At 38.8% G+C, this 26105-nt stretch overlaps 3 protein-coding genes and 1 pseudogene across 4 annotated transcripts in view; 1 reads left to right on the plus strand and 3 right to left on the minus strand.

Moving 5' to 3' along the window:
• Positions 1 to 982: 982 nt before the first annotated feature.
• Positions 983 to 12755, minus strand: LOC113668135 (cholesterol 24-hydroxylase). Its single transcript, XM_089214057.1, has 15 exons — positions 12562 to 12755; positions 9960 to 10037; positions 9445 to 9526; positions 8880 to 8953; positions 7705 to 7791; positions 6690 to 6828; positions 5874 to 5987; positions 5528 to 5684; positions 4998 to 5060; positions 4815 to 4887; positions 3921 to 4005; positions 3120 to 3233; positions 2549 to 2646; positions 1872 to 1938; positions 983 to 1380 (listed from the first exon to the last, which is right to left on the minus strand). Exons 1-15 carry the CDS (start codon positions 12690 to 12692, stop codon positions 1240 to 1242), a joined length of 1503 nt encoding a protein of 500 aa, XP_089070183.1. The 5' UTR covers positions 12693 to 12755; the 3' UTR covers positions 983 to 1239.
• Positions 12756 to 14778: 2023 nt separating this feature from the next.
• Positions 14779 to 18525, plus strand: LOC113668157 (uncharacterized). Its single transcript, XM_027184034.2, has one exon. It carries the CDS (start codon positions 16675 to 16677, stop codon positions 17581 to 17583), a length of 909 nt encoding a protein of 302 aa, XP_027039835.2. The 5' UTR covers positions 14779 to 16674; the 3' UTR covers positions 17584 to 18525.
• A 4483-nt stretch (positions 18526 to 23008) lies between these two features.
• LOC149041443 (uncharacterized) lies at positions 23009 to 24728 on the minus strand. The gene has a single exon (XM_089214065.1). It carries the CDS (start codon positions 24726 to 24728, stop codon positions 23751 to 23753), a length of 978 nt encoding a protein of 325 aa, XP_089070191.1. The 3' UTR covers positions 23009 to 23750.
• Positions 23009 to 26105, minus strand: part of LOC149041442 (uncharacterized) — a 3204-nt pseudogene continuing 107 nt past the window's right edge. The window contains exon 1 of the transcript XR_016179321.1: positions 23009 to 26105. This exon is cut by the window's right edge and continues 107 nt beyond it. The product of XR_016179321.1 is annotated as an uncharacterized LOC149041442 (transcript).

Below are 26105 nucleotides of genomic sequence, written 5' to 3' on the forward strand. Positions count from 1 at the left end.
GGGCCCTCCAGGGGATTTGAAGGACGTCGCAAATTGGACCGAGGGATTTTTCTACCGGATCGGTGGGTGTTCGGATCGGTGTTAATGAATTTGAAACACTCGAGTGGTTTTGGGGATCGAGGAATCACATAACGAAATCAGGTTAACAACAGCCGTTAGAAAGTAACTTTACCATTTGGTAAAGTATATTTTCAAGTATTTTTTACTTCTCTCGATTTTCGCTATCATTTTTAACTCATAATCAGCCACAGTCTGCGTGGCTGATTATGAGATCATGAGTGGCTAAAACTGGTGCTGCATTACCCACCGCATAGCATTATTCATCCTTCGAACAACACGGGCCTGAGGACTAACTTATTTGGTAGCCTCAAAACATTCTTGAGCGAAGGTTTTTGTCGTTCAAGGAAGTAATTTCGATGTGTAGAGATATCTTTCCAATTTAAACTTAAAGAAGGTAAATGCAGCATGAAAGTTCTTGCGGAACAAGCAGAGGGTAAAATGAACCGGCTCGGGCAGAATACCCATCAAATCACTCGACAAAGGAAACGGAACGTAGACAACCTTACTTTTTCTAACTGTGGTGATACGGGGTTTGCAAATCCACAGTTACAAATTGCACCTTCATCTATGAAACATTCCCTCGATTACTTGAATCAAGTCGAGATCAAAAAGAAAAGAAAAATAGACTTACTATTATGTCAAACAACTGACGTCACCTGGTCTCCAACCCTTGGGATTGTCTGGCATTTCTGCGCGCCTAGAAATATACAATTACTTAGGGATATGCCCTCGAATTTCCCTTAGGATTCCCGCCTTCGCTGCTTATGGTGCGTTTTCTTCTGAAAGTATTCCGCAGCGAAAATTACATGCTATGTTCATTCTTATTGACTGACTGGTCGTCGAGTCTGCGTGGTAACAAAAGGTGAAAGCAGAGGAGACGCAGAAGAGAGGTGTACAAGAAAGACAAGTGCCTTGAAGCTCGTTTCAGTAACGTAGCATTTCATTTTAATTTATTTCAAGGACTCTAAACTAGTTATTTCACAAAACTTTGTGAAAGCACCGTAAAAATATATTGCATGATTACCTGTTGCTACTAATTAATTAGAGATGTCCTCAGTCTTTCTAGGTCATTAAAATATGCTTTATATGCAGCAATTTTATTGAAGGACCCGCTTTCTTCACAAATGGAATTTCTGGGAGCTGCTTCCGAACCATTATAGCGAGAGCTCGACAAGTAGGTTAATTTCGCTTAGTCAAAGTACACATAACGCCATCCTTGGGTCGAAGCGTGACTCTTTCAAGAATATCGCGTGACTGTCCAGGTACCAAAGAAAACTTGAACGTCTGAAGAAAGCGTGACAGCAAAACCTTGGCTTCGATCTGTTTGATGGCAAAACAAGAGGCAATAATCAGACAATTTTCAAAGGAGAAAAAGCTTCATGAAATAAACTAACGAAAGGAAGTGGCGCGAAACGGGGCTGTTCTCCTGTTCATTAGTGTGACGATAATATGTCGAAAATCGTTTGATAAAATCTCTTATTAATTACATTGCTCTCTCCCTTGTCGCTCTACAATTTTAAAAGAAAACAAGATAATGTAGAGATTAAAACCAATTCTTACCACTAACCCCTTTTTGATACAAGTCAACTTGTTCTGTTCAAGCTTACAAACTCCTCTTGAAAAATAAATGAAACGCGCACTGAGAAACAGGATCCTCCCGTGGGGGTCCTACCATAAGTATCTTGTGGGCATTTAGAGGTGTGTTTGGTTGTTTGACAAGTACGATAGATCGAAGATCATCGCAAAAGAGAAGGGATCATAAGGGATTCCCCCCCCCCCTTACATAACCGGATACTCCCTAGTTGTCTTACCTGCGCAAAGTTTTGTCCGATACAATTCCGGGGTCCAAGTGAAAACGGGAAGTAATTGTAATGAGACCTAAAAGCGGCATCGAAAAAAAAAATTCCTCACACATTAATTTGAAGCTCCCTTTTCATTTGAAACATATACAGTTGCGTTGTATATAGGAGATAATGCCTGAGGGTTAAATATTGACGAAGTCACTGTGGTCGTTGTATGAGGCGAAAATTAATCCTTGAAGCTTTTAAGTCCTGTCATAAGAAACCTCACTTGTCATATTCACTTTTCAGCGACAGTTAAGTCCTTTTCAAAGACTACCCCCCCCCCCACCCCCCTCGATGATCACGCAACACGAACGACTGTTACTCTCGCGTTCGAATCAACCTTTTATTGCACATGGCGGTCATACGCAATGTGCTGTTTGGGGTCGGATGACCAACAAAACAATAGGATTGACTCTGAACACAACTTAACTTACAACAACATGGTCGGTTTACTCTCATGTCCCATAGTTCCGTTCACTTGTATATTGTAGGTCCTAATGGCGTACATTGAACATCATACACAAAAAGAGAAATGTGGATAGGTTCTCGTTTAATTCCACAAGCGTATTTGCGTCAAAGGTCACCGTAACATTTTTGTATAGACGAATATAACTAACCAGCTTGTGAAGAGTAGCACTAAATACCTATTGAATTCTTCTGAGTCATCGTCGAATCTGTAAGGATTGAATTCCTCAGGCTTAGTCCAGTACTTAGGAGATCGGCCGCTGACGAAGGTGCTTATCTACAAATTAATAAGCACAACCTTATTCGTTTGGGGGAGAAAAAGGAGGAAGTGAAACGAAAAGTTTGTTCTAAAAAATTAAAAAGCTTTAAAGAAAAAATTGCACAACTCAAATAGTCTAGCATTAAGCGGTCGTTGTTTTTACTAATTGATTTACGTAGAAAAGGAAATTGAAAATTTGACTGAGAATATTTGATATAGTGTTCTGAGCAGTGTTAGGTCATTCTGTGAATTGTGAAATATGTACATCGATAATTGCAAAAGCGTTCGTGAGTCCATCAACCCTGTGGGAAAGCTACGAAAATTATGAAAATTGAGATGAGGGCCGATTCTCGTCAACAGAAGGGGAAGGAGCAATTGAATTATTTGAAGTAAATTTGACATTTGCGCTAACAAGACGTAAATAGAGACAGAGACAGAGATAGAGATAAAGACAGAGAAACTGCATTATGAAGAGACAATTAATACTATACCAGGATAGGAACGTTGGCAGGTATTTTGTATCCTCCAAATTCTCTATCCTTTTCACAAATTCGTAGTGAACCAGAACCTCCCGCAGGGTATAGACGTAAGGTTTCTTTCAGTACCTATCAAAAGTGATAAGCACATAAAGTCATGATCTATGGCGGATACATATCATCATAACTCATGTTGGCGACGTAGTCATAAAAAAAAGTTTAAAAAGGAAGTGCTATTAACTAATTGACCTAACTTTTACGTCTAACATGTACAGCGCTTTTCGATTGAGCGCCAAGAAAACAAAACTAAAGCGATCACCACGACCAATCGGAACAAAGGACAATGTCAGAGCAACAACTCAGAGCAAAAATAAGCAGTAAACAGCTTAAACGCGGGAAAACAGGAGTGAAAGAGTGGCGTTTGGTTTTAGTTTTGTATCTAATTGGTTGAGAAGATGGTGCAAGTTTTCAGGAGCAATCAAAGCTCGAAGAAATGCAAAAACAATACAATTCAGGATTACTTTCGACAGTAAATTAAAAATTGTTCAGAGGCATCTGGGAAAGTACTTCCACTCGTCGTTAAGCTCTATGTTTTTCAATTCGACTCATTTCTCTTATAAGTTTGCGGGCAACTTCGTAAGAGAATTCTTAAAATGCGCTAATAAACGGCTAAACTGTAGCTACAAGCCATGAACTATTTAATCCAAAAACTGACCAACCAACGATCCCTAGCAGTCTCGTGAATTCACTAGTATCTGTGTGTGTTTTCTTTTCTTTTTTTGGTTGAAAAAAGGTTGCTAAAAAGGGAAGCGTTACCAGCCCGAGTTGTTTGAGTTTAGCCAGGTCATCAAACGCAACATGCTGTTTAGGTCCCAGAACATCATGTATTTCTTCCAACAAACTGGACGAGAAAAAAAGAAAAGATTACGATGTAACGTAGTTTGTTTGTGACATTCCTACAGACAAACTGAAGTTAACCCTTTCTCCCCCATGAGTGACCAAGACAGAATTTCTTCTTACAATATCAATACAATACCCACCAGATAAATGATGAGAATAAAGAAAAATATTAATTTAGAGATAGCTAGTTGATCCAATACTAAATTCTCTGAACAAACATTATTAGAATTGTATCGTTGACAGTAAAAAGATTTGCAAATTTGATCTGGAAGCTAAAGGGTTAAAGAAAACTCAGAAAAAACTCTTAAAAATCAGCCAGGACATGACCTCAGCCTTCTAGATACACGTTGGCTACCACTACCATCCATAGTTTAAAGAAGTACTAGTTATATTTGAAACCCGATAGGTTTCTATACGCAACATATTTTGCAGAGGTTTCCCGACCTGATCGTGCACATCGTTCAATACCCTCAATCTGTCACAGTATGTAAGCACGTGAACAGAAGATTGCGTATGGTCAGGGAGTTATAGACATCATCTGCGACATCGTTTATTTCATCTTCGAATTTTCGCAGTTTTTTAAACTGAGCTCTGAAGCCGCATGGAGGGAAGGACCCAAATGTCATCTTACATTTTTATGGTATATGGCAACTTGAGGAGTGTTCAAAAAATTATCTTAGTTTAAAATTCGACAATTCAACTTAACTTTCACATCAACTTTCAAACAACTACCACCCCCCACCCCACCCAAGTAACCAACCACTTCCGGGGTTCCCTCCACGTCAAAATTGGTTGGTCTTTAAGTCTTACCTGTCAACTATCTCCGGATGATTTCCCAGCTCAAGAACACAAAAGCTTAACAAACTGGCTGTAGTTTCGTGACCTTGAAAGATGGTAATGAAAATAGTAAGTACACACCGAGAATATGTGTCTGCTGCGTGGAGAGATGATAAGAGTTTTTAAGCCAACTGATTTACATGCGAAGTGTCTTACCAGCAACGAAGAAAGTAACGAAATCATCCAACATGTCCTCAATTTCAAGGTTTGGAACTGATTCTAGAAAATTAAAAAAGAATACTTATCAGACTGACTGCACACTGAATGACTGACTCACACACTGACTGACTGACCGACCGACCGACCGACCGACCGACCGACTGGCCGACTAATAAACTAACTGACTGACTGACTGGCTGATTGATTGATTGAAAGAATAACTGACTGCCTGACTGAAAGGCTGACTGACTGACTAGTTGACTGACCAACTGAATGACAGACTGATCGACTGACTAACTGATTGGCTGACTAACTGACTGACTGACTGACTAACTGACTGACTGATTGACGGACTGACTAACTGACTGGCTGAGTGACTGTCTAACTGACAGACCGACACACTGGCAAACTGGCTGACTTACCGACTAACTGACTAACTGACTTACTTACTGACTTACACATTGGCTGACTGAGTGACTCACCAACTCAGCAACTGAGATACTGATCACACACCTAACAAAACTAACCTTGCTGCTGAATAATTCGTTGTAATATATCATCAGGGACCTCTTCTCCTCTTGCCATGGCATGCTTTCTTGCTTCAATGACTTTCCTTCCAGTTTCACGCAAAAACTTTACTGCCTTTATCACGCGCCATTGGTATGGATATTGGAAAATGTTCCACTGAAAAAATGTAAATAAACCAAAGAGTAGAATCATTGATGTGCCACTGGTTTAAACATATTCGGATTAATGTAAATATCTTAGCAACTGCACACCTTCCCCTAGCCAAAAAGGTGGCAACTTGAAGCACTGTATCGATTTATTTACTGATTTATTAATCTATGTGGCGCCATGGCACGAATGAAATACCTTGTGAAAAATGCTCATTTGTGAAACGTGAGCTCCTTCAAAGCTCAGAGAAACTGCATCTCTAAATGTTGTATCCTTTCCACTCATTACATCTACGTCCATGCCAAAAGCAACCTACACAACGACAAAGAATTCAAAACGATGATGCTCCTTAAAACATTTAAAAAAATTAACAAAGTAATCCTAGTTACTCCTGCGTCCAGATATTTTTTCATCAATTTCCTCTAGCCTACGAGCAGACCCTTATTATTCGCGCCGCAGCTAGGACACACGTTTCTCCACCCACGAGACGATTTGGGACAAGTGGGGGAGAGGTTTTCCAAGGGTCTGGCGCCGGAACCCTTGGAGACTTCGGGCTTGTTTGAAGTTTAGCTATTAACACCATTAAGGCAGTGTATACACCTTAGTGGACAAAATTCATGATAATCACAAATATCTTGGTCGTTCAATGATTGGTCTAAATGCATCCTAATATTTGGAAAACAACTGTTGATATTCTACTCAAGTGATAATCCCAAATTTTCAACCTAAACCTGAATTTGTTGAAAATAAAATCAATACCTTTCCTTAAAAGCTATAAAAAGAGGCTATCAAGTATGTAAGCATACATTGCATCACATAAACAAAGGCTGAGTTAGTCTTCTCATGCTGGCATTTTAATTTCCCCGGCTTGAATCTGTTTGATTTATCATTGGTTCTTTATGAAAAATACCCTTTGATCTGATTGGCTGCTGTGTTAAGTTAAGTTCGTTTTCAAAATGCTTCATCTAAATGTGTTCTGAATCACTTACGACATAGGACCAGCTCAGGTGTTACCTTGCAAATGATATCCAAAGCTGCATGACCAAACTGTTCAAGTATGCAAACTTCTGTTTTCCCATCAGCCATTTTGCCCAGATGAGTAATGAGGAGATCAGCTGTGGCATTAAAAGAACTCATCAAATCTTTAAGGTACCTGTCAATGAGAAAGTGATTTAAACAGGATAGAGTGAAGCATGTGCATATTACATCTCAGGAAAATTCTGAAAAGTAAGTTCTTCACTGTACATCTACAAATGTAGCAGCAAGAAACATATATTATTAATTAAGAATATGAAACATACTAGAAATAAACATAAATAACTTTTTTGAAATGAGCATAGGACAAAGAAGATATCCTGAGTACCCATGAGGAATCATACGTGGACTTCGTAATGGCCTCGCTCACCATAGAGTCTCTGTGGCTCAGTGATAGGGCATTGGAGCAGGGAATCGGAAGATCTGGGGTTCGATTCGTCATAGGTACTCAGAATTTTTTTCCTTGTGCCATGCCTGTGACAAGACGAAAAACATCTTTCTCTCACACCATCATTGCTTACAAAACTGAAATTACTCACAATACTTAAGACACTAGCAATACAAGGATTACTTATTCTTTTTCTAAACTTTGCATTTCAACCCTTACAATAATACAAAAAAATAGCTGTTTTTTAAAAAGTATGAAAACAGCTAAGCAGAAAGCATTATCATTATTCATGATAGTGATTCAGGTGGACTTAATGAAAACTGTAAGCCAATGTAATCTACCCTTTCACCCCCAAGGATGATCAAAAAGGAGTTTCTCCTTACAGTAGCAATAAAACTTCACCCAGAAAAGGTTTGAGAAGAAAGGAAAATGTTTAATGGGGGTATATATGGTTTGATTTAGCACCATATTTTTGAGGCTAAAATTATAAGATAGTATGGCAGACAATATGGGGAACTAATGTTTAGATTTAGAAGTGAAAGGGTTGGGGTACCCCCAAAAAGTTTCTAGAAAATTAGATCCTACTACTTAACTATCAATACTTGCTTGCGGTGAAAAGCTGGGTTCATTATGGCACGTCTTTGTTTCCAGGCCTCATTATCCACATTGGTGGCCAGACCATTACCAAGGAATCTAAAAAAATGCACATCGTATTGCAGTATTGACTTCACATGTAAAAAGTCTGCATAAAAAACTGATTCAGATATGCTACCACTATCCCCCTTGGATGGATACACTCAGTAACAGGTTAACCCTGTCCCCCCATCCCCTCTTTTCCACCCAAAGATTTTTTAAGGTCCCAAAAGCCTACAAATTAAATCATCATCAGCATTCTAATTTTGTACTCCTGGGTGGAGAGATGTGCTGTGACAGTAAAGTGTCTCTAAGCCAAGAATACAACATGGTAAACTTGGCCAGTAAAGTTTAAAAACACAACTTTTCATCTGGAAACCAGCCCAACAAAACTGAGATGTGAATATATGAAAGAAATCTTTGCAGTATATAATGAACACTTTAACCTAAGCAGTAGTGGCAAGACAGTTTTGGGAATACCAAAACTTCAACACCTGTGAGCCTTGGTAGAAATTAACTATCCCCAGTAAAATATCATGTTTATGAGTTAGAAGAAAAGAACCTGCCCCTTAAACTTTTCTCAGTCTGTCCTATAGATACCAAAGAGGACAAACAGAGATTCTTTACTTCCATTTCTGACCAAACCATGGTCTGTAACACCTGCAATGTTCTTATACTTTTAAGTTAAAGAGTCCCTTGCTCTGGCAGAAACATGACAATTAAACCACAATAAAAATTACACTCCCAGGCACATTTGTTGGGACACCTTAACTGTCTCCCTTGCCTCTCTCAATGTTGGTCTACAAGATGACTCAGAGACATTGGGAATTAACAACATTGAGTGAGGGAGAGGGAGAATTAGAATATCATAGACACTCATCCTAACAGTATGCAGGTAGAGCATTGGAGCATTGGTGCTGGGAATCCAAAAGTCTGAGGTTAAATTCCTCATGGGGACTCAGAATTTTTTATTTGTCCCACGCTCATGTTAAGAAGAAAAACATCTTTCTCTATTTCTTTACCAAGCTCTCTCTTATTCCAAGGTAAACATTGTTCAGGAGAAGTGATATCCAAACTAATTATGTCTGGGAGTGTATAGCTATAAAATTCGAATCAAACTTAAACATAATAAAATAAAGTAAATTTACCTTTGCCCAAAGAGATAGTAAGGATTGCAATAGGCTAAGAAGTGCTTTGGGAGGTTAGAGACAACAAGAATGTCCTAAGAAAAATTGAAAGGAAAAATTTTTTTAGCCTACAATCTGGAAGACCTATGCAGGGATGTCAAGCTTGAAGAATCAACCAAAAGTGAAAAATAACTCTCCTAGCTATGCAAGTAACTACAAATTTTTGTTTCCATGCATAAGTGCATAAAAAAGTTGACATTAATCATTGTATATTTATTAATAAATGAGAGGTAATTCTTGGAAATTGCTAATTTCCTGAATATGATTAAAAAAGCTGAAGAACTGTTAATTGATTAAGACATGGGACAGCACAAAATAACTGAATTAAAATACCAAAGTCATGAAAATTATCACACCCTCCACATTTGTTAGTCTAATTCCAAGGAGTTTCTATGTCCTGATTATATAGTTTCCAATAAATGCTACCATGAAATGTAATCAATTTGTTTCAGGTGGACTGTATGAGTTGCAATGAAATTGATATACATATACATTAATCTGTATGTTACATTTGCTCAACAAGTACCTTCACCATCTCTGGATCAGTTACCACAATAAATGGGAAATGCATAAACCAACAAACAAAAATTGCACCATATTCGATATGCCTGTATAAACAAAAGAACAAACAAATCATGAGAATAATTCAGTAAAAACTTACAAATTAATTTGCCATTAGGTCAACTTCAACTTAAAAATTATTTCTGATCTAAAATCTGAAATCACATTTACGAAAGTGCTTAACCCTTTAACCCCAAAGAGTGACTAGCATCTAATTTCTCTTTACAATATCATCCCTGAAACACATGCACCGTTGTAAGGTCCAAAGAAAAAAGGAATGATCACCTTCTAAAGGAGATCTTGAAGCAAAGTTATGGTTATGAAGTTCAAATTTTTGTCACTCTTTCAAACTTCTTTAATTCTCCCAAGACCTTTAGAAATAGTATGATTAAACCTAAAACTGGCTCATATCTTAAGCACTGTCAATAGAACAGTAATTAGAATTTACTCCTAAACACTATGATGCAAGGAGTTACTTACCACTGTAGAAATAAGCTGTTAATGGGATTTCCTGCATCATGGCATGCAATAATGTCTTTCAAGTGCCCAGCAAAGAAACTTTAAAAAAATTGAAAAAAGAAGACACTAAAAATACATTGTGTATAGAGTTGTATGGTGGGAATGCTTTTGTAAAAAATTCCTCTCAAATTTCCTTTCTTGTGGCCTCCTTAAGTTTCTGAGAGAGACATAAAGCAACTGATGCAATTCAGTACTTAACTTGTTTCTTGGCTCTCCAGCCCCCCTCCGCCCCCCCTCCCTCGACTAGTAGTCGTCCCCCCCCCCTCAATCGACTAATAGTCCATTTCGCAAAATAATATCTCTCCTAAAATTACTATTTTGCGAAATGTATTTTATACGGTTTAAGAAATAAGAGAAGGCCAACATCTTTGGTGAAACACTAATTTGTAATGTTAAAATGTTTTTTTTTTTTTTTTTGTGACATGAAAGAGTCGGGTTGTCACCACAGGGTGAAAATGGTCGACTTCGCAAAATAGTAACTCTTCTAAAAATTACTACTTCGCGAAATGAATAAAAATCCTTCTTATCAATTGACGATTACTCCAAAAACCTTGTGAAAGTTATCTTTAACTTATTAGAAAATTTATCTGCATTATTCCTTTAGTTTCATTGTATCTCGCCTAGTTTCGTTTCGTTTCACAAAATAGAATAAGCTGCTGTGGACCTTGCTCTAAGTATAATGCTTCAAAACACAATGAAGCAAAAAGCTTCATTTTTTTTACGACAACAGGGTTAAAACTGAGATAGGGAGTATAAATTATAGATATTGCTCGTGGTGTATGGATAAAAACGAACTCAAAACTGGGAATTGACGTATAGCCAACGAATTCGGCATGTTAGTGGCGAACTCAAACGTAGCGCTGGAACTCGACAAGTAGCGCCGGAAACAGGCGTAAACCAGAACAGGTTTCTCTCGCAAATGATAATGTTTAATCTAAAACCACTTTACATCGAGCGCGCTGAAAGACACACAGGCTACGTAGTACTTTATTGAATATCCTTTGTTCTGTATTGTGGTCAAAAATCGACAAACATAAGCTCTCGCTGTTGTGTGGGTAATTCTCATATCGTTCCGCAATGCACACGGAAATTAACATAAGACGCTCTAACTATTATGTAAACAGTTCTGATAATACTTTCGTCTATGTTCCGAACGCTACTCTGTACTCAGGTCACATTAACTCCTTTAGAAAAAATATGCCATATATGTGGAATGAACTAACTATTTTGTGGAACGATCTGACTATTGAGTGGAAAGATCTGACTTTGAACGATCTCACCATGGAACGAAATGACCGTAAACCTTCGACTTTTAATGGCCTTAGGGAGGATTCTTATATAGAGGAGAGCGGTTATTAGGGCATGGCACTTATTTGAAAAAACACAGTGATTGAGGAGGGGTAGAAAGGAGGGATAAAGGATAAGCTAAGGTAGACCTCCCCCCCTCCCCCCATACTTCTCCACAAGGGAACATTCCTAGGCAGTAATAAGGTGCAAAAGGCAAGAGGTGAAAGTCCAAAATGCAAAGAGTTGTCATCATAGCAGCAAAAGCTCTTCTGCTGAGTCATTCTTCGTGTCGCAGGAAATTCGGTTGCACTATAATGAAGTGACACATAGACCGCACTTTAGAAAGTCGCATCCTGTGCACTAGTATTTAATACACCCAGTTCCTTCTAAAAATACTTACAATTTCGCAAATTAAAAAGGAGCTCTCTTTACTTAATGCGATTCAATTCATGTGCAATGGTTCACCAATTGTACTTGCAACATATATTTTCGGCGGGGGTTGGTCCCTCACCTCCCCGATCTTCGCGGTAATCAGATAACAGCGTATATGTGACAAACACAGTCTATATGAATAAAGGGGGTAAGTTTCTACAGAAACTGTTGTGCTGCGTCGCTGGGAGAGTATAGCAGGTAATTTAGTGTTAACAACTGAGTTGAGAACGTAAATTGGCCCACCGTAAAGAGTTAAAAGGCTGACGTTTCGAGCGTTAGCCCTTCGTCAGAGCGAATGACGAAGGGCTAACGCTCGAAATATCAGCCTTTTAACTCTTTACGGTGGCTTATTTACGTTTTCAACTTAGTTGTTTACATTAAATTACCTGCTAACACAGTCAGGCTATAGACTGTAGGATTTTAAGCCACTAACCTAGTCGGTCTATGCACATACTGAGAGATTTTACGCCGTGCGTTAACGGCGTTAAATCTTACTGTGTGTATATTACCGACTGAAAGAAATTACGCCGTTAGTTAACGGCGTAAAATCTTATAGTACATATACATTACCGACTGTATGAAATTACGCAGTTACTTGACGGCGTAAATTCTCCGATCTTTGTGTCCTCGTAAGACTGTCGCAGAAAGTTCCTAATTTTTACCGATGCAGGCCTTTCAACCTTGTACACGCACGATATGCCACAAACGGCGTACAAAGAAATATGATACCCACTGGTTAAATTAGCCACAAGATACAGTCACAATTCAGAGGGCAGGTTTAGCCAAAACGAAGGGCAGTGAAGTGGAAAGAAAAGATTTAAGTTGAACAAAATAAACACCTCACCTTGTCAATGGTGCAGATGGTATGTGAGCAAATTTGCGCCTTAAACGAGCTACATATAGCGCAAAAATACAGATCAGGACCAGTAATAGGGCGATCACGGCACCAAGTGCAAAAAAAATGTAGCACAACATTGCGTGAAGGGTCAACTCGAGAAAAACTTCTTCTGCAAGAGATTACAACAGAAGCGCATGGGAGACTTGGTAACGAATTCTTCGGGTCTTGCAAAATTTTGAAATCTACCAGAGCGGAAAAGAAAAATACTTTCCTGATCAGATGAATTTCTCGGAAGGAAGCGCACAATTCAGATCTTAAATTCCAGGTTTAAAATGTTCAACGTTCTTATTAATTTCTCTTTTTCTCTAGCAAGACAATTTCAACCGTAAATATGATTTTCAGCTTTTGCCATTGACAAGTGTATGACCATGTGTTAGAGTGGAATCAAATCTGTAGAGACTTCTGGCCTCAAGGAGCCTGTTATTAGCGACTGGCTCTGTTCTCCGTTTGATGACTTTGATGCTGTCTTAGTTTTTCTTCGCATCTTGGGCAATTACTTTCGTTTAATATTCCCATCCAAGAGCTACTATTTTCAGTTTTGAAAGTAATTGTTCACCTTTAAGCCATTTTAAGCCAAATTATAGTTTTTCAATACCTGTGGCATTCCTTCTTGTTGAAACAATAATAACTTCATGTACCAAGGCGTCTTTGTCAAAGTCAATTTTGCGTGTTACAAAAATAGCTGTTTATGAATTTGAAACACTCGAGTAGTTTTGGAGATCGAAGAATCATATAACGAATTCAGGCTAAGAACAGCCTGAGACAGTAGAGGAATGGTATTTTGGGAAATCGGGTGTCAAATTGTCTGTTGTGAACAAACACTTTTCATTTTTGTTTGAAATGGCAAGCAAAGGAAAATGACTGAACACCTAACCCAAATGAGGCTCTCAGAGTGAAGTTTATCCGTCTTCAACTGAAAAGGGTGGCAGAGACTCCAGTATAATGACCAGTTAATTTTCATTTTTGAAATTTTGTCAGTAACTTAGGCGCGACTCTGCTGACCACACTAGTAGATAAGATTTCAGAAAACGCAAAAATACATTATGTAGAAATGATTATTTCCGATTTAAGGGAAAAAAACAAAGAAGATCAAAGAATGTTATGTTGTGCCTTTCTCAATTTTCCTTTGGGAAAAATGATATCGATTGAAATATTCCAAATGGATGATCCCCAACTTAATTAGCTACAAATACAAGAGTGGTCAAAGGAGATAACACGAGAGATCATTTTCAGCAACTTTATCAGTTAGAACTGTGCATGAATGAGGCAGGGCCGACTTTCCGTGCAGCACGAACCATTTCTTTTTTGTTCTTGGAATTAATGAAATTCATTGTTAGTTCGAACCTGAAGGGTCGGGGGGGGGGCGTTGGTGATGGGGAGGGGAGGGGAGGGTGGGGAAGGGAAGGTGGGGGAGGGGAGGGTGAGAAGGAGGGTGGCTGTGGTGGGTAAGTCCTAATGTTCTCTTCCTCCATGGGCCGTGAAGAATCCTCTAAAATTTTCTTGGCTCCTAACTTCCTAACTAGTACCTGGGGCATGTTGGAGGCACGGGTTTGAACCCCTTCGAAGCTTTAATTTTTTCAGCAATCGCTCAAGGTACAGACTACCTACGAAAATTATTTCTTTGCTTTATTTTCATCCGGAGGTCAAATGAAACTTGATTCATCGCAAGTTGCTATCAAAACAAGCTAAATTAAAATAGTGGTGCTGTTTGAAGTTATTTAATAAGTTACTTTAAGGTGCCTTGTTTTCAATCAGACTTTTTTCGAAATGCACGAAAAGCAATCACGGTCTAAAACGCGACTGTCTGGTTTCTTTTTTCGGGGAAGGATCGTAACAAACTCATGCCTCCGTCAATGATGAAGTTCATTAAATACGATCCGTTGAAATCCCTCCCCCTTTCGAATTGAAAATCCAGGCTAAGGAGCTGACGCTCTCAGATAACAATCTATTTTGGCTAATTTCAAACTAATCAACTTGACCTATCAACTCTTTTAAGGTGTAATTTTCTTTTGTGGTTTTAAGATAACGTGAGAAATTTCCTCTTCGCCTTTTCCTTAAGGATCTCGTTATCCCTTAAAGATCTCGTTATGTTCGTATATGCAGCTGGTCCACTTCTTCCTTGAAGTTCTCTACTGACAACTGCTCCTGTTATTTTGAGGCTTACTCGGTTCAACCGGTTTATTCTTTTTTTAGCATATCATAAAATTACAATTTCAGGTTTGTCTTCGATTTAAAGCTATCGTTTACAATTTGTGTTTTGCGACTGAGCTGAAAATCGTTGATGAAATATCATGACTTCCTTAACTTCTTCAAATTTAACCGAATTCTATTTAAAGTTGAAATTTCAAAGGCAATGGGGAGTTGCTTTTCTCTCATAAACCAAACCCCCCCCCCCCCCCCCCCCCACTTTTGGCCTCCTCTGGGAACATGTTTAAGCGAACAGAACACAGAAATATTTGACCTTGTACTGTCAATTACACAGCCGTTTGCGTAATTATGTCAAATTTGTTTTTGTTTCACAAAGTCTCGAGAAATTTTTTCAAGTAGTCTTTCGAAAGAGAAGAAAAAACAGTCAGCACAATCAGGTGATAAATTGATGGTTTTATGTTTGCGGTAAGCGTGTTTCCATATCTACACAGATGATTATGCTGGATTCATTTCCGTAGACTCCGTTAGAGGAAAGAATCGGTTATTCAGAGATAAAAGTGCCATTGAATCAACTTAATACAGGAGAACTTCTAAGGACACCTTCCACCTTACGATGGCCATTTTCAAGCTCCGACGAACGCTCTGTGCATTCTCAGTTCTCTTAAACTCTCTGCAATGCCTCTGAGCGATAGCAAAGGCCTTGCATTACAGCACGTCTCCGTGCGAAGTGAAACACCGACTGAAATACTGTATTAAAAACTATCAACAAGCTCGACTTTTTGATCCTCAATGGTCTTCAATGCCAAAAGCGAAAGATTTTTTTCAATCTTACAAACCCAGTTTTCCTTGTTCTTTTTGTTTCGTCGCCACTGTTATTCTAATCACCAATCACCGATTACTGATTTCCTTTTGACCGATGTAATTTTGATTGTGTCTGATGCGTATCTAAATACAACATAAGCATTTTCTTTCTTTGCATTTAAAATGTTCTCAACAACATATTACCGCCCTTTCCCCCTCCTCTGTACAAAGGCCACTTTCCTCCGTCGCTGAAGTGGTTATTGCTGAGAAGTTCGCCTGGAAAACAAGCGTGCGTAACAGAGTCGTGACCACAAGCTTTTATTGTCTGGTCTGTGAGAAACGCCAACACATGAAGGTTCTTCCATCTGCCGAAAGGTTAATTGATCTCCCTATCTCTTTAATGTGCTAAGGCAAGTTTGTCAAAGCGTATTCACTAAATCTTAGCATCCTTTTTCTGTGGACAAATGATGAAGAAGTCTTCAGAAACTTCACTAGAAGAATCTGTGCGTTGATTTCGGGGTAATGAGTTGACCCATCTATCAGTGTGCCATTAATCGATTAAGCAAGCGTAGTCTACTCCATTCGTAGTAGTTCGTTGACCGTATGCCTGACAGAATAAATGAGTTTAAGCTTGTTTGCAGAAATATCAGAAATTCGTCAAGGTTAAATTCTTCCCAGCTTATCAGGAGAAATACCAATGATAGTACACATTCACAGCAGGGCTAGGTTTTCCGGGAAAATTTCAAACGCGTTCCCTGCCTTTCATTGGTATGCTTCCACAGAAGGAATCGATCAAAAGTGTAATAGCGGTGCCAACTTGCGAAGGTTCTAGAAGTCGCTAATCGTCTCAAAAAATAACTGACCTTGAGATATCAATCTGGCGCCCTATGACGGGTAGTAAAACTTGAAAGTTTGTCGACAAGTCAGTTTAAACGAATAGGGGTCAGCTAACTCTCTTGAAAATCCAGTCGTTATTGGCTGTGAGGTTTTTCCGTAATCGCTGATAGGTGGGCTCGCAGACACCGCGCTATTTTAGCCAGAAATGTGTCTGGCAAAGTTATTCTGAAGTAGATACGATCAACGACGTAAGTTTCGTCTATCGACTGTAACATGAAAACCCACTACAGCGTTAGCTTCAAGATCCAAAAAAAATGCCTTCTTTGGTGGTTGGTCATTTTGTTCACAATCCTCTTGGTCGTAGCGATCGGAATGTTTGTTTTTCTTTCACTCAACGCCAAATATAATTTTGCGTGCGTGTTAGGATGTGCGCCTGAGGCAAAAGCGACTCGCGCGCAAACATTAGAAAACATACCACCATCTGTTGTCATTACCGTCGCTGGTACTCAGTCAAGACTCAGAACCTCGGAACATGAGAGAAAAAACAGCGACAACCCAACGCAGAAGCAAGTCACAAACATAGGGAAAATTACGAAAGTCATTGAGATTGACCGCGATACGATTATCAGTTCCAGAACTCCGGTTATCCATTCGAACACACCGCCAAGCGTCAGCACGAAATCTGTGGTCAGAAACACAAACACAGAAGGCGGAAAGTCACGTTCACACTCCAGATCTAGAACAGCGGCCAATGTTACGCCGCAAGTTAGCATCTACCCCACAAAGAAACCTCTTGATATTGTTGATTATATCAACATCACCGGGAAAATTTCGTTCAAAGGAAAAGCTCCAAAGCGACTTTCCCGACCATCCCGCCTAATTGTGAAGTTTGAAGAAGGTTCCCTGGCTGATGCAACTCCAGTTGTGCTCGCTAAATCAGTTATAGATTTGTCAAAGTATCGCCAGAGGAAACCTCTTTTTTACACAATAATTTGCAAGAGGCCTCCGTTTTCAGCATCTTTTTACACCATCTCTGCGGTTTTTAACAGGGGATGGAAACCAAGAAGGAAAAACAAGTGGATCAGAAAAGGGGACTTCCTGACTGACACCAATTTTAGGGTACACATAAAAAAGAGCAAGACACTCTACCAAAGAAACATTCAACTTGTTAAGTACAAGTAGTGATAGAGATCGAAGACATAACGATTTCAGAGCATCACTAGAGCTCTTACGAACTAACTTTAACGAACCCGAGAGTTTATGAATATGACTCTCCACTAACAATTGTTTCTCGGATCTTAAAATTACGAGGAGGTAAAGAACGTAACCGGAGAATTTTCGACAAGAGTCGATCCGTAAATGATATCATATCAGCACTGTCACTCTACTTTCGTATAACTTTTTATCAAACTCGCGTTTCTGATCGACACTAAAACCATGCAGTGGATATTTCGCTGTAAACAAAGGTAACACAATATGTTTAGACGTAAACAAAACCATTCACCTCATAGGTGGATACTAGAAGGATATTGATACCAGAAGAGTTATTTCTATGAAAAATTACCTGGTAGATTTGCTTTAGATGCCCCCTCAGTGCGGAAGGGACTTCGAGAGGTCGGTTAGGCTGTAAACGATGTCATTAAAGTTCGAACCTGAAAGTTAACCACAGGTAACAAACCCTGTTGTAACGTTCTTCTTTTAAATTCTGCACATCTCCAATGGTTCCCTGTCACAGATACCATAAAATTCCAAAAGTCACGAGCCATGAACGCTTTATTCACTCGAGTCGAACTGTTTCAGACGCTAATTGAAATGATCAAGTTGCCAGTTTTCTTTAGGCTGAACTGAAGCGTCGTGAAATCATCCTGCTTGTTAGTTCGCTTTTCTTCGATATGGAAAGACCTGGAAACAGATGGTCAATGACTTATTAAAATTATTTTCCCTGGTATGTATGATTAACAATTAATTCTATCTATCAGCCAAGCTCTCTCTGACCTGCCTCTAGCAATGTCCATTTTTGGCCATTTTACCGCTAATGGTTAATTTGTTTCCGTTAAAATTAGTAAAAAAAAAAATGTACGGTTAACTTTCTTTTACGACTAACGATTAAAATTTGACAATTTTCATACCTGATGACTGATTTGTTATTTGCCATTTTACGGTTAACACTTAACCTCATTGAGACCCTCTGTGATCAGAAAGGTTTCAGAGATCACTAATTGTTTACGGTGGTCTTTGAGAAAGGAGAGCTACAATCAACACGAGTAGGACCACCTGTTAAAGGCAGTGGTTATACTCAATTTTGCTTACAGTTTATCACCAAGGTTAAATCCAAACAGCGTTTATTGTTTCTCACATCGCCGCTGCAAGCGTAGATATACCTCAAAGAAGGTTTAAGCCAAAGAACTTCTGAAAAGCCAGAATCAATAAATTTTCAAAAGGGCTTGCAACTGGAATTCCACTTTACGAGACCTTCCAGTTGTAAAGAAGACCTCCAACTGAAAACTTGGAAACGTAACCTACCAGCAGTATCCAAAGAGAGAACAGATCGTTTTAAAAATCCTCTCTAATAACTAGAGGTAGACTGCGACTTAGGTTTGTCATTCCTAGATTCTTGATCTTTTTTAGCGTTTATACCATAAAATATGTAATTTTGTTTTGATTCTATAATTTATTACTTTATATTATTATCGTTGATGAGTCCTGCAATTACGGAATAGGTGGCTTCAGTTTGCTGCTTTATGACGCTCTTCGTATGGGATGACAGAAACATCCATGCCTTGACTGATGCTTGGTCAGAGCTCAATATGAAACCATGTTGACATTTAATAGAAGTATATAATGCAAGAAGCAAAGATATTTCAAACATTTATCGCAGCATTCTCTAATGAAAATGAAGTTCTGCAGTTAAAAAAAAACCAACAACACACTAAATCATATTTTCTTAATGGAATCTATGCATTGAATTTCGTGCTCCTGCTATAAAAAGCTAAAGCTGTTGCCCTCTGTCTCCCTCGCGTTACACCATTTCTTTTCAAGTGATATGTTGGTGCAAGTTTACCAACAATATCATATGTATCACTCACACTTTCCACTTGTGCTCACTCCGCATTCTTTAACTTTCACAGAACCATGATTCCCTCCGCCATATAATAAACCTAATAGACTGAGTGGTTCGATAAAAATTAGGTGACCTTCCTCGAACAGTTTGGCTAACTGCCACTAGTGCACGAAGTTTCATCTCAATTTGTGGAGGAAAATTTTTTTAAAATTGTATCAGTCATTTTAGGGGAGGTGTGAAATTTCTAGAGAGGTTTGAAAATTAACTGGAGAGCTGGTGTGGTTTTGCGGAAAGGAAGGAACATCAAGTTTACGCAAGATTTTCAGGGTGTCTTACATGGCGTGGGAGGGAAGATAAATTCCCCTTGACATGGGCTCCTGCAAAGGAGATGTGGCCTTGGCCTAGTGAGGTCAAAAAATGTACAAACTATAATAGCCCCCCCCCCCTCCCCGCCCCTCCTCGAAGCCAAAATGTCGTCCTGAGTGAGTAAGTGAGTGGGTGGGTGAGTGAGTGTGTATGTAACAATAGAATACGAACGACGACGTCTCAACCCACAACTTTATGTCTATTGCAGTCTGCTGAGTTTTACCCTATATTCCTCGCTCTTGGCTCTTGTTTGTTTCGGAATATCTTTAGCCGTTCGACGCTTGGTTACAATTTCTTCGAATAGCTTCGAATTTTACTTGGTCATTTTGGTTAAAGAATCAGGCGCAGCTGTCTAGGCATTTATGGAGAACCTGTAAGGCTGAAAGAATATTTCTCAGCACTTTTTGTGGCTACTGTCTCCTATGGAAAGCGAAGCCACATATGTCGTCGAAATGAGTGCGTGATGATAACAAAAGAATTCTGATCTTGACCCAATTCCCGGTGCTTCCTAATGTTTGTTTCGTAATACTAGAGTAGACGATAAACGTCTAACAATCATTTCAGGATAGCACGTGAAAAAAGAAAGCTTTTCCTTGCAGAAATATCTTAAACAGTGTGCTTGGCGCATCATAAAAACTTAAAGGGAAAATGTGGGTGTTACTAAACTGTGAACCCCCGGAATCTTTGAACCAACGGAACCGATATTTTTATGTAATGAAATAAAATAAAAAAAAACCCAAAAGACCTTAATCCTATTTGAAAGTTCGTTTTTCTTTATAAAGATTCTTTTAAAAAGAGAAATATGTTTTAATTGCCCTTGACGTCCAACTTTTATTGAGGCGACATTTACCGTACACTGAAGGGTATGAAATATCCTAAGGAGCAGTCCGCAGTCACCTACCCTGAGTGTTAATGGTTGAACCATAATTTGAAAGCTCTAACGGTTTGGGTATCGCGATATCCGAGTAACGCGTTATCCGAAGGCTCTCACCAAACCTTTAGTACGGAATAAGAAGACTTTACACGACCTTAGAATGAAAAACCCTAGCGTAAAGTAACATCATCGCCTGTGAAACACAAAGAATTTTGGAGTAATAGAGGCGTCTGGAGTGACTTTACAGCGTTTTGCTTCCAGTGGATTCGTTTGGTTGCCATTTCTCAGACACGTATCTTGGAAAAGATTATGAAGAAAGCAGATGAACTAAAACAGAGCTAAATTGCCCTAAATCCTCTAAATCGCTCAAGAAATTCATACGATGCAAAAGAACAATCACTTGAGCGGGCTAAATGTGTCCTTATCCAAAACTAATCGAAATCTCTTTAAGGTCGAGAGCGCGACTGTTCATTTGCATGCAAATAGATCTACTTTTATTGTATACATACCGAGATTTACGCGCCAAAAAGCATCGAGATAAAAATAGTCTCTTCGCGCCAGAGAAGCCAGCTGATTGGTCCTACGATTTTTTTCATCAGTGAAAAACGACGTATCGACGCTCGATTGGCTATATTATTATTTTACTTGTGAACAAACCGTGTCGCTCGCTCGCCGCTCCTCGTGAGTGACAATCATAGCACATTTCTAAGAGCTCAGGCGCATTTTTCGTTAGAAAGATGGCTTCAAATCAGACTAACCGTTTTCAGAGCCCAGATTTATCAGTAGAAGAGTTCATAGACGGACAGGAAAATGAAAACACCACGAAAAAGACCAAACACGATGTTGCTCTGTTCCACGAATTTCTTGTTTTGAAAGGCGAGACGAGACAAAGGAATGAATTGACTCCCTAAGAGCTGAGTGAAGTCTCGGGTCTTTACTTCTGTATTTCAAATTTTGAACTTCCGTAGAACTATTTCGACATATTTTCAGGATGTCTTATTTTGCTCTAACTAGTTCTGCCTTTTAACGGCATTTTTGCTCGATAATTTAAATGTAAAGTATTTTACAAGGAAGCCATTTCAGTGCAACTCTCGTGAGGCGGCTTGACCGCGCGTCCTTTTCCTTTGAAAGAAAATAATGATATTTTATCTTGAGTTCTGTTCACTTATGAATCTCGGTACGTATACAATAAATAAGTTATTTCGCTTGTACGATTTTTATTCATCATGGTGAATAAAAATCGTACGCGCTCATCAACCGTGAAATAACCATAAATATTTCCGCTGGTTCCAAATTTAGGCCTCACGGAACAGCGTATGCACGTGAGTCAAGGAAAACATACGCAGAATAGGCCCTTTCCTGTGTTTACTTCTCTCCTTAACGCTCTTAAAACTTTGCCGTTGAATATCTTGTCAAAACACGAAGTCTCTGGTAGTTTAACACATAAACCGGGAAGACTGCGACGAAGATGAAGATTCAACCGTTTTATTTTTTTGCCTTTTCATCGACTAAGTGGTAGAAATTCTAATTTTTCGTACTGTTTAGTCGTTCATTGTGCGTGGTGTTTATTATTTGGAATTTCGAAACGGACAAGTTTAGGAGTGGGCATTGTGTTCAAGGCAAACTGAGTTTTGGAGTCCATCGTTGTTCGTTTGAAAGTTATTCACATTTTTTTGACGCGCGCTCAAGATACCATGGAGGAGTGAAATATATAGACTGATGTAATGTACTCAGAGCAGCTCGAAAGTACAGCAAGCGCACAATGCACGAGGTGAGAATATAAATTAAGTTATCTTGACCCCTATTTTGGGGCGTGTTGGTGATAAAGGGTCAATTAGCCTATTTTCAATATCGCCCACTCGAGATCGAGAGTGAACTCCGGTTTAATCGTCATCAGGAACCAAGAACAATTTATCAATCACTTCTCGGGTAATCGTTGGTACTTACTACGGATTACGGAGATGATGTTTGACTGGTATCGATTGTCAAATTAATGCTCATTTCTTTTGGGCGCTTTGAATGTAGAGGATTGACCAATACATTGATTCTTTTTTGACCACACTGCATATTCAATAATTAGTATAGGTCCAGGTAAAGTTTGGTTGTTGAACTGGTCATTACAAGTTGCCTGACAGACAACTTGTAATGACCAGTTCAGGTATATGTTAGAAAAATTCCATTGATGTAGATATATTTAATAGTAGAAGAAAAACGTTTAAAGGGGAGAGAGGATTAATTACGGGTCAGAATGGTATTACTTATCTTTTACACAGAATAAGGAAAGACAGGATAATAAACTTGGCACATTTTTAACAGATCCAGTGTTCCACTCTAATTTATTACTGTTAATCATTGTACACTAACTATGTGTAACATAACGTTGGCTGCATCACTTTGATTTGCCCTTCTGTGCAAAGTGTTATGCTTATTATGCAAGAACACTTACACATAAGTCATGTTCTCTTCACATTAAAAGTTACATACTGCTAGTAATATGTTAAGTTATACATGTGCAACATTATAATGATATAATCTATGTGTAGTTAAATATTAAATTGATTATGTTCTTAAACTGCTGAAATTAAGTGACAGCAATTCAGTGTTTGTTCAATATTCTACAAAGCTACAGTCATGCATTACAGCTTTGTATACCTACTGTTCATTTTGAATGTAATCAATTAATTTAATTCAAGATCCAATACAACATGATTGTACATGCATGTCTCAACTTTGGCACCATGCACTTTACTTTTACCCTGTCAAACCAGTTGCAATATTGTAAACCAAAAAGATAACATGCTACATGTACATATACTAAGATGTTAAGCTTTGTTCACTTTACTAACATGGCATATACAACATGCTTTTACCAGGTTAATTCTAACATGTTGTGTGGAAATATTAATCAATTAATAGATGTGTCTCTGTGTGTAAAAATGCATACATGCTGAGATATATTTATTTCATGCAGAGTGGTCGGTGAAATCAATTCTTATATGTACAAATCTAAAACGTTTAAAAATTACTGAGCCACCCCTCATGACTACTCTATTCTTCATGTGCAGGCAACGGTGTAACATGTTCAGACATGTGGGATGTGGAAAGATGAGTAGTTGGAGGCTGGAAGACATTTGGAAGATTATGTAGACTCAACTGGCATTCTCTTGGTAGATCATAAATTGGTAGCTCCTTCCCATAGTTCCACACCTTTAGTGCCGCTAGCTGCATGAGTCTTGGAACTTGTCCATCAGGTGTACAGGTAACTCCCTCAATTACTGTTGGGTTGAATGACCTCTGTCCCTCCAGTGCAAATGTTCCCTTGGCAGAAGCCTTCCATTGAAGTTTAATTTTGCAACCATCTGCTTTTAGTGACTGAATTGTTTCTGGTAAGTTATTGTTTACATTCTTTTCTACCCAAGCTCTAGGGTAAACATCCTTTGCAGTAAGTGGCCCATGTGTGCAGTTTTCTCTAATCTTGTTTAAGTTCTTTTTTGCCTCTTGCAAAATGTCTGTGGTGAGCATTTGGGTACATTCTTTCATTCTTTCTTCGTGAACTTCATGTGCTGCTTCTGTAGTCCTGGTGTTGGTTTTTCCACTATGCAGAATATTTTCAACAAATGTGATTGGGGCGTGTTTTGATAACTCTGACATGTTATCATTAAGATACAGTTGAGAAAGGTTGAACTGTCTTTCAGCAAGAACATTGTTAACTGGAAGACTGAAAATGTGCTTGGCGTAGAACTCAAACAGGTTTGGAGTGGCTTCTTTACTTATGAGTGAGCTGTGTGGTGATGAAGCAATTTCTTTGATCTCACTGAGCAATTGTGTTTTCATCAATTTCCAAAGAGTGGCCCATTTAATCAATCCAACTCTATCCTTAGACACCAATGTGAAAATGTTCTGTCCATGTACATGAAAGAGATTGTTCACTGACTTTTCTTGTTGATTTTCAGATTTGACTGGAATTTCAAGAAGCTTTAAAACTGAATGCCAGAAAGGACTTTGGTATCTCTGATCAGTTCCCATTCCAAACAACTTGGGAAAAGTTACCTAATCTGCTCCATGATCTTTGATTACTTTAATTGCTTCTGGTAACATTGGCCTCTGCACTTGTTTGTGAAAATGGTTAATAGCTGCTGGATCCTTCAATGACATCTTCACCTGTTGTGATGTTAAAGGAAAATATTCTGCAGGAGACATCAAAATTTTACTTAAAGTTTCATGGTGCTTCAGAACAGTTGCTGGCCATAACCTTGCTAGGTAACCACTGGAGAATCCAAGTTCTGCATCACTAGCTTGGAATGTATTCAGAGATGGGATGATAAACTTATCGAGGAATTCAAACAAAAACTTGATTTCAACTTGAATCATAGGACTGGAGCTCAGCTCAATGACATCTTGCCAAATAGTCTGGTGGCTATCTGATTTTGGCAATGTTTCAAGGAGACACTCAGCGAGCTGTAAACAAGCTTTTCCATACTTAAGATACCACTGGAGAGTTTCATGATAACATGTTCACCTTGTGTCGATGAATGTCTGGGGAAGGGGTGGCTCTTTACTTAGAATACCGAGAGAAACATACATAACTTTGTATTGGCTTGGACGCTCATGATGGAGCCAAGATATTTTATGGAGTAACTGTAAAATATGGGGGTTGCTCATGTCACCCTTGGCCCCAAATCCGGCCTGGCACATTCTTCTCGGCATAATGTTTAGTACATGTGGGTAGCATCCTACAAAAAACATCTCTTTTCCAAAAATTCTGGCATTGTTAGATAAAAGACCGTTTACTTTTCCTTTTTGGGTAGAGGCATTGTCCCCAACCAACCCTGAAACATTGGTAATATCGTATTCATTTTTTACGACATGGTAATCCTCATCAGACTGGTATTTTCTAGACCCGCTTGCTGTTAGGCTGTTTGCAAGGACATAAGCTCATGGCTTGTTCTCTAAGGGACACCAGTTGTGAACACCCACTACGTGCCTCTCCTCTCCTCCTTTGTGGGAGTCATCGCTTCAGAGATGAAAATCATACTTGGAATTTGAAAAGCGCTTGCATAAAATTAGTTCGTCGGATTCACCTAAGAGAACATTCCAGTCAGAAAGTGTAGTTGGGGAGACAATGAAGTTTGTTGGGGGGCTACAATTGAACAAAATATTGAAAATCAGATGTAATGCTACAGGTGTCTTTTGATATGATAACAAAGATGCACATTGCATGTATCTGACACAAGCCATAAACATCAAGGTTTTTTGGTTGTGTCCATTGTGACCATGAGCAAATGTCTCCACAAGGGAATACCCCTTTTTTGACAATTTCACAGTTGCCCTGTAATTTCTGTTTTAGCTTTGAGGAAGCAGATCTTGTCCCCCTTAGCTTGTGTCTGACTTTTTTTTTTTTCA

This window comes from Pocillopora damicornis, chromosome 8 (assembly GCF_964200805.1).
Source record: "Pocillopora damicornis chromosome 8, jaPocDami1.2, whole genome shotgun sequence".
NCBI lineage: Eukaryota > Metazoa > Cnidaria > Anthozoa > Scleractinia > Pocilloporidae > Pocillopora > Pocillopora damicornis.

Bases quoted from the DNA above. Each gene is read 5' to 3' on its own strand.
- LOC113668135 (XM_089214057.1), bottom strand. From the start codon at position 12,692: ATGTTGTGCTACATTTTTTTTGCACTTGGTGCCGTGATCGCCCTATTA. The intron at 5,685-5,873 runs GTATTTCATTCG...ACATTTTTTCAG, and splicing joins AAATGAGCATTTTTCACAAG to TGGAACATTTTCCAATATCC. The intron at 3,234-3,920 runs GTAACGCTTCCC...CACTTTTGATAG, and splicing joins AACTCAAACAACTCGGGCTG to GTACTGAAAGAAACCTTACG.
- LOC113668157 (XM_027184034.2), top strand. From the start codon at position 16,675: ATGAAAACCCACTACAGCGTTAGCTTCAAGATCCAAAAAAAATGCCTT.
- LOC149041443 (XM_089214065.1), bottom strand. From the start codon at position 24,728: ATGGGAACTGATCAGAGATACCAAAGTCCTTTCTGGCATTCAGTTTTA.